Source organism: Bison bison, unplaced genomic scaffold, assembly GCF_000754665.1.
Source record: "Bison bison bison isolate TAMUID 2011002044 unplaced genomic scaffold, Bison_UMD1.0 scf7180017864309, whole genome shotgun sequence".
NCBI classification, from domain to species: domain Eukaryota; kingdom Metazoa; phylum Chordata; class Mammalia; order Artiodactyla; family Bovidae; genus Bison; species Bison bison.
The window spans coordinates 5817371-5829769 of NW_011494881.1; the positions used below are offsets into that span (position 1 = coordinate 5817371).

Below are 12399 nucleotides of genomic sequence, written 5' to 3' on the forward strand. Positions count from 1 at the left end.
TGATCTTTCCGTTGCTCAGGCACAAAGCAAGGTCTGGGAAGGAGGTTGTTGTGAAAAGTATGGTAACCAGCAGTAAGTGGGTGGGACAGAGCCCTGCCTGCATGGGCCAGGTTGCAGGCGGGTAGCAGAGCAGGCAGAACTGAGCTGCTCCCTGGCCTCCACAGGATGGAGCTCCCAGGGCCTGTCCCACAAGGTGCTAAATGGTTTTCAGCACAGGGATTCGGAAGCGAGCTCTGTTGCTTAGCAGCTGTGACATCTCGGGCAAGTTCCTTATCATCCTGTCTCTTTCCTTGTCTGTTAAAGACAGGATCCGAGGGCTATTTAAGCACCTACCATTTATAGATGTGGTCAGAATGAAACAATCTGCCGTTGGGACTTTGGACTTTGGCACATTGAAACATGTGCCGTTGGGAACAGTCTGCCATTCCTGAAATCTGCCTGTGTGTGCCCTGTTCCCTCCCCTTGACAGACAAGTCTGTACCTTATTTCTGTATCCCCTGGTGTGCCTGCCTGGCACAGGGCTCAAAATCTTTTTTGAGTTAAGTGTATAGTACACCTTAACCTGTGTGGTGTGTATGTGAATGCAGGTGTAGCTACAGATGACGGAGAGCCGAGCTTTCCTGAGCCACAACCCCACCCTGGCACAGCTTCATCCCTCTGTGTAGTCAGGCTGTCTCTGGCAGGGTGGAGGCCTGACCCAACCTTGGGGAGCCGGAGGACATGTCAGGTCCCAGAGCTGCACGTGGTCCAGCTGAGATGAGGCCGGACTGCACGGCTAAGGATGACTGTAAAGGAGGGTCTCCCGCAGGGCTGCCTAGTGGGTCCAGTTGGCTGCCTTGTCCTGGGCACAGGGCCCCTGACTGGCCGCACTACAGCCTGGCCCTGGCCCGAGCACCCCAGCCAGGCCCTCCCTCTGTGTCAGTCCCGGCTGCCCCCACCCTGGCAGGCGCACAGAAGCAGCTTTTCGTCTTCATATTATTCTGCTTCATGCACTTGAAAAATGAAAGTTCTCCCTCTCCTCTTCACCAGGCATACATATTTCATACGGTCATTAGACGGTGGCAGTAAAGGACTCACAAATCTTCCCTGGTCAGCATCGGCGGCCTGGGCAGGCAGCAAGAGGCCCCCCGGGAAGGAGGTCACCGTGGGAACCAGGCTGTGCTCAGCCCACTCGGGGAGGGAGTGGGAACTCGGAGGGGTGGTAGAGGCCAGTGTCGGCCTAGAGACAGAAGACAGTCCCGTCTTATCCCCAGGGGCTCATCACCTAATTTCCCTGAGCCTCACCGTGAAGGGGACTGGATGGGGGACCTCAGGGGCCCTCCCCACTCTAGCAGGCCAAGTGCAGTTCCATAGGACACACCCATGTGAAGGGCTTCTCCCCAGGGTCCTGATGTGACCTTCAGGGGCAGGAAACGCCCACTCTGCTGACCCCCTCTGCGCCTCTGGGCCTCGCCCCTCCTTTTCCCTGTCCTCTTTGCCCCTCCATTTTCCTTAGAATCCTCTCTTCTCGCCTTTGCCCCCATCTCTTCACCACTCCCTTCTTGCTAGAATTGATTCACTCATTTTCCAAGCATTTGTGAAGCACTTGCTGGGTGCTGGCACCATCTAGGCTAGGAGGTGAGCCCGGCAGACGCGGCTCTGCCCCTCTTGCTTCCCAAGACCCTTTTCTTTGATAAATGAGAATGCTGAGGCCCCAGGGGATTGCTCTTTGGTCACATAATGACCTCAGCTATTAACGCTGACCTGGAAGTGGGGTCTCTACATTACACTGACTGCTCGCCAAAGGGCTTGATGGCATCTGATCGCCTCCTCCCCAGACCAGGCTACAGTTATTGTAGTCTGTAATACCATACATGTGGTTGATTGCTGGTGGAACCGGAGGGGCTTATGGGCACCTCCCCCACTTCTCTGGCCCCTGAAAGGTGAGATGATAGGTGGGCTTATGATGAGGGGTTGTGTTCTTCTCTCTCCTGGAATAACCAGGCACCTCTCCGTCTGAGAACAGGTTCTCTTCTTGGTTTAGAAGCAAGAACACATTGAGGTGAAGGGTGTGGCAAGCTGATTCTGGGTTCAGATCCTAACTCTGCTACTTTTTGAGCTGAGAAGCCTCAAATAAGCTGTTTACCCTTTCTGTGCCTCAGTTTCCCCACCTGTAAACTGGGGGTAGTGCTAATGACAGCACCTACCAAGCGTGTTGCAGCCAGCGGGGCTGCAAAGAGTCAGACTCAACCGAGCGACTGAACAGCAGCAACACAGAGTCGTTATGAAGATGAAACGCATGACAAGCTCGAGGAGCTGGTTAAGGAATTGTCGAGTGTCTCAGGCACAGGGGAGGGTCTGCCCGGGAGTCAGTCTTGGGTTGGAGGGTGGGTTGCGTGGCTTGGCATTTATGTTTCCACTTATTTGCCCTGCATGCCCTGAGAACCTGGGATGTGCTCAGAGCCTGGCCAGGGCAGCGGGAGGACAGAGGCCCAGAGTCTGCTGAGCACAGTGGCGATATTACGTGGAAATTGGATACAGAAGGCCATCCTACAAAGCAGGCTGCCCACAGCCCCTGGAGATGGCTTCCTTCTGGGTAACCAAGCCTTCTGGAAAACTAAGATTTTAACCCTTTGAGTATAAACACATTTTTTTCCATTTAAATCATTTGGAATAGAAATATATCGTTTACTTCTCTACCTTCCTGAACTGAACATACTGAACACAAATGAGCATTTTTTTTGAAAATTCAGGTTTATCATAAAGCACACAGAAGTAACAGATTTCACAGAACCTAAGAATTGTAAAAGGAATCTCAAAAAAATATTTAGTACCAAGGTATTGAGTGAGAGAGAAATAGGGAGATACTGATAAATGGGTACAAATGTTCAGTTTTAAGATGAGTAGGGTCTGAGGATCTAATGTATAACGTGGTGGCTGTAGTAGATAACAGTGTGTTGTACAATTGAAATTTGCTGAGAGAGTAGAATTTAAGTGTTCTCACCAAACAGGGGGAAGAAAGGGAAATCTGTAAGGTTATAGGTAGTTAATTAACTCAATAACGGGAATCCTTTCCATTGTTGGTTATACCTCAATGTAATATCAGGGCTTCCCTGATGGCTCAGATGGTAAAGGATCTGCCTGCAATGCAGGAAACTTGGGTTTGATCCCTGGGTCAGGAAGATCCCCTGGAGAAGGGAATGGCTACCCACTCCAGTATTCTTGCCTGAAGGATTCCATGGGCAGAGGAGCCTGGAAGGCTATAATCCATGGGATCGCAAAGAGTCAGACATGATTGAGTGACTAACACTTTCACACTATCACATATTATCATAACTTATGTGTAATGAAGTTATAAAATAATTTTCATTAATTACACCTCAGAACTAAAAAATAAATGTACTGAATATATTCAGTTGATATATTCAATAAAATATATTGAAACAAATTTTTAGCAACAGAACCTTTATCCAACTGTGATCTTATCAAGATGCTATGAGTGAAAAACAGATGACCCCAAGGTCAGCCCAAGGCCTTTCTCTCCTGGTGCTGGTGTCGGGAAGCAGTTTGCCCGGCTCTAGGGCCGTGGCCTGGGAGGGAGCAGAGGTCACAGTGCCTGGTATGGAGCACATGTTTACTAAGGAACTGCTGAATAAACACTTGAATGGTGTCACTTCGTCTGTACTGTGGATGTAACCACACCAGGGGCGATGCAGAAGCCCAGAAATCCCAACCACAAAAGCCAGACCTCCATTGTAACTACCATCGTCCTGAGAAGGGAGGGGATGGTGAGGGTCGGGTGGCCTAAAGAGAGGAACCCTGGACTCAGAGTAGGGAATCCCAGCTACTGCCCATCTATGCTTGAACCTCCTGATGACCTAGAGTGGTGGCAAGGTTACACTGGACCTCACTGTGGTCTGGGCCTGTTTTATAATCTGTGTGATGGATAGAAATGTGTATCTTTTTCCTCATGCTGTGACAGTTGTGAGGATAAAATGAGTAATAATAAACATGGGTGGCCCTTGACAATACAAAGTGTTTGATAACAGTGTAGGCTGGCAGTGGTCACCATTATTGCCATCATCATTAGGCATTAAGGCATGTCACTCTCCCTCGAATCTCTTTTGACTGTCAGCGACAGAAATCAACTTGGACCAGCCTGGATAAGACAGATCTTCTTGGGCTCACAAACCAAACTGAGGTGGGAAGGGGTGTCAGGTTCAGGACTCTAGAATTACCAGGACCAGCCCTTCTTTTCATCCTCTCTCACATCCAGCAGCTCCCAGTTCACCATCGTTCCAGCTTCACTACCCCAGAGGACAGTTCTTATCCCCAGCAGCAATAAGAATCCCAGGGAAGGATTCTGACCACAGGCCCCAGCTGTGGTCAAGGACCACTCCCTGAGGTCATGGGCAGAGCAGGCCCTACTCAGACCACTTGTTCGAGCAGAGACAGATGCCAAAGAAGATGGCTGGGGGGTTGGGCAGCAGACTGCTTCCAGCAGAAGAGGTTGCCAACCAGATAACAGTCTGCCCCATGCATGCAGTGGATTAATTCCCAGGGTTAAAGAAGGGGGAACACCAGAAATCTCCCCACAGGGCCTCCCCCTCTGGGTAGCACATCTGCTTTGGAGGTTTGAGTGGCTGGAGGAGAGTCACTGAAGGAAGCCACCAGATGGTTGAACCCACCATCACTTCTGAGATATTTTGCTAACCTACAAGTTGTGACCCCACGCCTCTGGTCCAGGGTCTCTCTCCACAGGTCCAAGCCCTGTGAGCATCTGCAGAGAATGTCTGACATGAGTCCAGAAGGGTGGTTTCCCAAAGTTACGAATCTAGGGAGAAGACCAATCCTTTGGAACTGTGCACTCCAGTATTAAATCTCCATTTGTGATGCTGAAAACCTTATTAAACCACATGGCTCTAGAAAATTCTGCCTGAGCCTGGGGAACCGTATGGGGGAAGCGTGGATTCACTGTGGACATTTCCTGGTGACACTGGAGCCTCAGTTGGCTCAGGCAGTAATGTCTTCTTGTTCTTACCGTTTCAGGCAACAGACAATGATGTGGGCACCTTTGGGGAGGTCAACTACTTCTTCAGTGATGACCCTGACCGGTGAGCACCCCCCAACCCCCCACAGTGGCCCGCTGCCACTCACCTGGCCCAGGACACTTCTTGTACCCAGAAGAGCTGTGCCCCTGTGGCCAGGGAACTGGGCTGGGAGTCAGAACTCATGGGCACTGATGCTGGTTTGACCCTGGTTGTGATACAGTGTTCTTCACATCCCCAAAACTCTCTGGGGCATAGTTTCTCTGACCCCCAAAAATAGATTTTAGTTTGGGGAATGAAGAAGCTTTTTTCTTTTACTTTCTTTTTTTTTTTTTTATAATTTGCCTAATATCTTTATTTTGCAAGGAGGACATTTAAGCCAATGGAGAAAAATAACCATTTTAACAAACTTTTTCCTCTCCTTTCCTTCTGTTGTTGAAAAATGAAAATCAAATAACAGATTTTCCCTTTTGCTTTAGTTTCTAAAAATCTTAGAGTGCAATTGTACACACATTTTTTTTTTAAGTCTTCAATACTTTGTTTTAATTTAATTTTCATCTTATATTGGGGTATAGTTGATGAGCTTCCCTGTTGGTTCAGATGGTAAAGAGTCTGCCTGCAATGCTGTAGACCCAGTTCGTTGGTTGGGAAGATCTCCTGGAGAAGGAAATGGCACCCCACTCCAGTATTCTTGCCTGGAGAATCCCACGGACAGAAGAACCTGGCGGGTTACAGTCCATGGGGTCACAAAGAGTCGGACATGACTGAGCAACTAACACATACGTAGTTGATTTACAATGTGTTAGATTCAGATGTACAGTGGAGTGATTCAGTTATACAAATACATATACCCATTCTTTGTCAGATTCCTTTCCCGTATAGGTTATCATAGAATATTGAGTAGAGTTCCTTGTGCTATGCAATAGGTCCTTGCTGATTTTACATACAGTGGTTTGTATGTGTTAATCCCAAACACCTAATTTATCCTTTCCTCTACCTTTCCCCTTTGGTTACCACGAGTATGTTTTTGAAGTCAGTGAGTCTGTTTCTATTTTGTAAATAAGTTTATTTGTATCATCTTTATATTCCATATGTAAGTGATATCACATGATATTTGTCTTTCTCTGACTTACTTTACGTAGATAATCTTTAAGTCCTGCCGCAGATGGCATTATTGCGGTCTCTGTTATGGCTGAATAGCATTCCATTGTATATGTGTACCGCATCTTCTTTATCCATTCCTCTATCAGGGGACTTTGAGGTTGCTTCTATGTCTTGGCTATTGTAAATAGTTCTGCAGTGAACATTGAGGTGTGTGTATCTTTTGAATTATGGTTTCTCTGGATATGTAGCCAGAAGTAGGATTGCCGGATCATATGTTAGCTCAATTTTTAGTTTTTTAAGGAACATGCATTCTATTCTCCATAATAGTTGTACCAACTTACCTTCCCACCAACAAAGGTTTTATTTTCTCCACACCCTCTCCAGCATTGTTTATAGACTTTTCGATGATAGCCATGCTGACTGCTGTGAGGTGATACCTCACTGTGGTTTTGATTTGCATTTCTCTAATAATTAGTGGTGTTGAGCATCTTTTCATGTGCTGTTTGGCCGTCTGTATGTCCTCTTTGGAAAAAGGTCTATTTAGATCTGCCCATTTTTTAATTGGGTGGTTTGAGGTTTTGTTGTTTTTTTTTAATTGAGCTACATGAGCTGTTTGTAGATTTTGGCAATTGATCCCTTGTCAGTCACTTCCTTTGCAAATATTTTCCCCCGTTCTGTGGGTTGTCTTTTCGTTTTGTTTACAGTTTCCTTTACTGTGCAAAAGCTCGTAAGTTTAATTAGATTCCATTTGTTTATTTCTGTTTTTATTTTCATTACTGTAATGTGGATCCAAAAACGTTGCTATGCTATGTATCAAAGAGTATTCTGCCTACATTCTCTTCTTAGAGTTTTATAGTGTCCAACCTTACATTTAGGTCTTTAATCCATTTTGAATTTATTTTTGCATGCAATATTAGAGAATGTTCTAAATTCATTCTTTTACAATTAATATCCAGTTTTCCAAGAACCATTGTTGAAGAGACTGTCTTTTCTCTGTTGTATATTTTTGCATACTTTGTCACAGATTAATTGACCATTGGTGCATGAATTTATTTCCAGACTTTCTAGCCTGTTCCATTGATCTATATTTCTGATTTTGTGCCAATACCATACTCTTTTGATTACTGTAGTTTTGTAGAAGAGTCTGAAGTCAAGGAAGCTGATTCCTGCAGCTCCATTTTACTTTCTCAGGATTACTTTGGTTATTCGGGGTCTTTTGTGTCACCATACAACTTTAAAACATTTTTGTTCTAGTTTTGTGGGGGGAAAAAGCATTGGTAATTTGATAGGGATTGCATTGAATTTGTAGATTGCCTTGTATAGGATAGTCAAAATTAATTCTCCAAATACAAGAATGTGATATATCTTTCCCTCTGTTTGTGTCATCTTTGATTTTTTTCATCAGCATCTTATAGTTTTTAGAGTACAGATCTTTTGCTTCTTTAGTAGGTTTATTCCTATTTTATCCATTTTGATCTGATAGTAAATGAGATTGTTTCCTTAGTTTTTCTTTCTGATCTTTTGTTGTTAGTGTATAGAAATGTACTACTGTATAGATTTCTCTGTATTAATCTAGTATATAGATTTCTCTGTATTAATTTTATGTCCTGCAACTTTGCCAAATTCACTGATGAGCTCTAAAAGTTTTCTGGTGGAATCTTTTATTATCACATCATCTGCAAAGAGTGACAGTTTTGCTTCTTTTCCAGTTTGGATTCCTTTTATTTCTTCTTGTTCTCTGATTGCTGTGGCTAGGACTTCAAAAACTGTTGAATAAGAGTTAGGAGAGTGGACGTCCTTGTCTTTTCCTAATCTTAGAGGAAATGCTTTCAGCTTTTCACCAGTGAGTACGATGTTAGCTGTGGGTTTGTCATATATGGCCTTTATTATGTTGCAGTCAGTGCCCTCTCAGCCCACTTTCTGGAGAGTTTTATCATAGATGATTGTTGAATTTTATCAAAAGCTTTTTCTGTGTATATTGAGATGATTATAAGATTTTTATTTATTCTTCAGTTTGTTAATGTGGCGTATCACACTGATTGATTTGCAGATACTGAAAAGTCCTAGCATCTGTAGACATAACTCCCATTTGATCATGGTGTATAATCCTTTTAATGTAGTGTTGGATTCAGTTTGCTAGTATTTTCTTGAAGATTTTTGAATCCGTGTTGTTCTTCAGTTATATCTGGCTGTAATTTTCCCTTTTTTGATATCTTTTTGTGGCTTTGGGATCAGGGTGGTGGTGGCTTCATGGAATGAGCTTGGGAGTTGTCCTTCCTCTGCAGTTTTTCAGGATAGTTTCAGAAGGATAAGTGGTTAACTCTTCTCTAAATGCTTGATAAAATTTGCCTGTGAAGACATCTGTTCCTGGACTTTTGTTTGCTGAACATTTTTAAATCAGTTTCAATTTCAATACTTGTGATTCGTCTGTTCGTATTTTCTATTTCTTCCTGGTTCAGTTTTGGGAGATAGTACCTTTCTAAGAATTTGTCCATGTCTTCTGGGTTGTCCATTTTATTGGCATGTAGTTGCTTGATGTGCTGTCTTATGATCCTTTGCATTTCTGTGGTGTCAGTTGTAACTTCCTTTCATTTATGATTTTATTGATTTGAGCTCTCTCCCTTTTTTTTTGATGAGTCTGGCTAAAGGTTTATCAGTTTTGTTTTGTTTATCTTTCCAGAAAACCAGATTTTGGTTTCATTGTTCTTTTCTATTATTTTCTTTGTCTCTATATTTTTTATATTTCTGCTCTGATCTTTATGATTTCTTTCCTTCTCACTTTGGGTTTTGTTTGTTCTCTCTCTAGTTGCTTTAGGTGTAAGGTTGGGTTGTTTATTTGAGATTTGTCTTGTTTCTTGAGGTGAGAGTGTATTGCCACAAACTTGTCTCTTAGAACTGTTTTTGCTGCATCCCATTGGTTTTGAATCGTGTTTTTGTTGTCAGTCTCTAGGTATTTTTGAAAATTTTCTCTTTAATGTCTTCAGTGATCCATCGGTTGTTTACTAACATATTGTTTAGCCTCCACGTGTTTGTGTTTTTACAGGGTTTTTTTTTTTTTTTTTTTTCTGTAGTTGATTACTAATCTCATAGCATTGTGGTCTAAAAAGATGCTTGATATGTTTTTACCTTTCTTAAATTTAGTGAGGCTTTCTTTGTGGCCCAGCCTGGGATCTATCCTAGAGAATGTTCCAATGTGCACTTGAGAAGAAAATGTATTCTGCTCACTTGGATGGAATTTTCTATAAATATCAAATAAATGCATGTAGTCAACTGTGTCATTTAAGGTCTATGTTTGTCCCCTTATTGATTTTCTGTCTGGTTGACCCGTCCACTGATGTAAGTGGAGTGTTAAAGTCCCCACCATTATTGTGTTTCTGTCGATTTCCTCTCTTACGGCCGTTAGCATTTGGCTTATATACTGAGGTTCTCCTATGCTGGGTGCATATATATTTACCATTGTTATATCTTCTTCTTGAATTAATCCCTTGATCGTTATGTAGTGTCCTTCTTTGTCTGTTATAGCAGTCTTCATTTTAAAGTCTCTTTTGTCTGATGTCAGTATTGCTACTCTAGCTGTCTTTTGATTTTCATTTGCATGGAATACCTTTCTCCATCCTTCCAGTTTTAGTCTGTCTCTGTTCCTAGATCTGAAGTGGGCCTCTTTTAGAGAGCATGTGTGCATGCCAAGTTGCTTCAGTCATTTCCAGCTGTTGTGACCCCATGGACCATAGCCCACCAGGCTAATGTGTCCATGGGATTCTCCAGGCCAGAATTCTGGAGTGGGTTGCCATTTCCTCCTCCAAGATAGCATATATATGGGTCTGTTTTTAGTATCCATTCAGCTAGTCTACGTCTTTGGGTTGGAACATTTAGTCAATTAACATTTAAGGTAATCTTTGATAATTACGTTCTCATTGCCATTTTGTTGATTGTTTGGGATTTGTTTCTGTAGGTTTTTTTGTTCCCTTCCTCATTTGTTCTCTTTTGTGATTTGATGACTATCCTTAGTTTCGTGTTTGGATTACTTTCTTTTGTGTGTTGTAGATCTTTCTATTGTGGGTTTTTGGTTTGCGCTTACTGTGAGGTTTTGATGCAGCAATCTATGTATAAACAAGAGTGTTTAAAGTTTCTGGTCTCTTAATTTCAAATGCGTTCCCAGTGTCCTACATTTGTCCTCTTGTCTTCTCGAGCTCGCTGGTTTCAATACCATGCTTGTCTGTGGGTGATTCCCTACTTTTGCTCTGTGTTTGTCTCTACTGCTGAGCTTTTCACATTTATAATTTTCTTGTCTCTAATTATGGCCTTTTCTTCTCCACCCAGAGAGGTTCCGTTAGAATTTGTCAAATAGCTGGTTTTGTGGTGCTGAATTCTTTTAGCTTTTGCTTATCTGTAAAGCTTTTGATTTATCCATTAAATATGAATGAAAGCCTTACTGGGTAGAGTATTCTTAGTTGTAGATTTATCCCTCTCATCATTTTAACTATATCATGCCACTCCCTTCTGGCCTGCAGAGTTTCTGCTGAAAAATCAGCTGATAATCTAATGGGTATTCCCTTATAATTTTTTTTTCCTCTGGCTACTTTTAGTATTTTTTCTCTGTCTTTACTTTTTGTCAGTTTAATTACTATGTGTCTTGACGTGTCCCTCCTTGGTCTTATCCTATATGGAACTCTGCAAGTCCTGAATGTGAGTGTTTCCTTTCCCATGTTAGGGAAGTTTTTGGCTATAATCTCTTCAAATATTTTCTCAGCCCTTTCTCTCTCTCTGTCTGGGACCCCTAAAATCCAAATGTTGGTGTGTTTAATGTTGTCCCTGAGGTCTCTGAAACTGTCCTCATTTCTTTTCTTTCTTTTTTCTTTATTCTCTTCTACTGCAGTGATTTCCGTCACTCTATCTTACAGCTCTATTATTGTTCTTCTGCCTCATTTATTTTCCTATTGATTCTTTCTAGTGTATTTTTCATTCCAGTTACTGTATTGTTCAACTCTGTTCTTTAGTACTTCTAGGTCTTTCTTAAGCATATCTTGTGTCTTCTGGCTCTTTGCTTCCATTCTTTTTCCAAGGTCTTGGGGATCATCTTTGGTATCATTATTCTGAATTCTGTTTCAGAAAGATTGCCTATCTCTACTTTACTTAGTTGGTGTTCCGGAGTTTTGTCTTGTTCTTTCATATGGAACATGTTCCTCTGCCATCTCATTTTGTCTAACTTTCTCTGTTTGTGACCTTTTTCTTCAGGCTGCAGGATTGTAAGCTTCTTTTGCTGCTGGTGTCTGCCCCTTGTGGGTGAGGTTGGTCCAGAGGCTTGTGGAGGCTTCCTGGTGGGAAAGACTGGTGCCTGCCCACTGGTTGGTATAGCTGAGTGTCGTCCCTCTGATGGGCAGGACCATGTGAAAGACCGTGTTTAGAGGTGGCTGTGGGATCAGGATGGCTTTAGGCAGCCTGTCTGCTGATGAATTGGGCTGTGTTCCCATCCTGTTGGTTGTTTGACCTGAGGTGTCCCAGCACTGGAGCCTGCAGGCTGTTAGATAGGTAGGGCTAGGTCTTCGTGCCAAAATGGTGACTTTCAGGAGAGTTCATGCCAATGAATATTCCCTGAGGCTTCTACCTCTGGTGTCCTTGCCTCCACTGTGAGCCAGAGCCGACCTCCACCTCTCCAGGAGATCCTCCAAGACCCCCAAGTAGGTCCGGCCCAGGCTTCTTTGTCCAGGGTCCCAGTGCACAGGAAACTTTGTGTGCACCCTCCGAGAGTGGAGTCTCTGTTTCCCCTTGTCCCATGGAACTCCTGTACTCAAGCCCCATGGCCTTGAAAGCCAACTGCTCTGAGAGCTCCTCCTGATGCCGTACCTCCAGGTTGGGAAGCCTGGTGTGGTGCTCAGGACTCTCACTCTTGTGGGAGTATAATTATTTTATGCAATATAATTGTTTTCCAGTTTGTGAGTCACCTGCCCAGTAGGTATGGGATTTAGTTACATCATGAAAGCACCCCTACTACCAGTGTGTTGTGGCTTCTACATTACTTTGGATGTAAAGTATCTTTTTTAATGCTGCTAAAGTCGCTTCAATCATGTCTGACTCTTTGCAACCCTACGGACTATAGCCAGCCAGGCTCCTCCATCCATGGGAATTCTCCAGGCAAGAATACTGGAGTGGGTTGCCATGCCGTTCTCCAGGGGATCTTCCCAACCCAGGGATTAAACCCAGGTCTCCTGCATTGCAGGCAGATTCTTTATCACTGAGCCACCACGGAAGCCCTCTTTTTTTTTTTTTT

The 12399-nt window shown here is 43.4% G+C and overlaps 1 protein-coding gene across 1 annotated transcript in view; it reads left to right on the forward strand.

The window, feature by feature from the left end:
• CDH23 (cadherin-related 23) overlaps nucleotides 1-12399 on the forward strand; it is a 409549-nt gene that overhangs the window by 247610 nt on the left and 149540 nt on the right. Inside the window, exon 15 of the mRNA XM_010852241.1 lies at nucleotides 5029-5093. Within this exon, the coding sequence (XP_010850543.1) occupies nucleotides 5029-5093 (65 nt within the window). The remainder of the gene's footprint in view (nucleotides 1-5028; nucleotides 5094-12399) is intronic.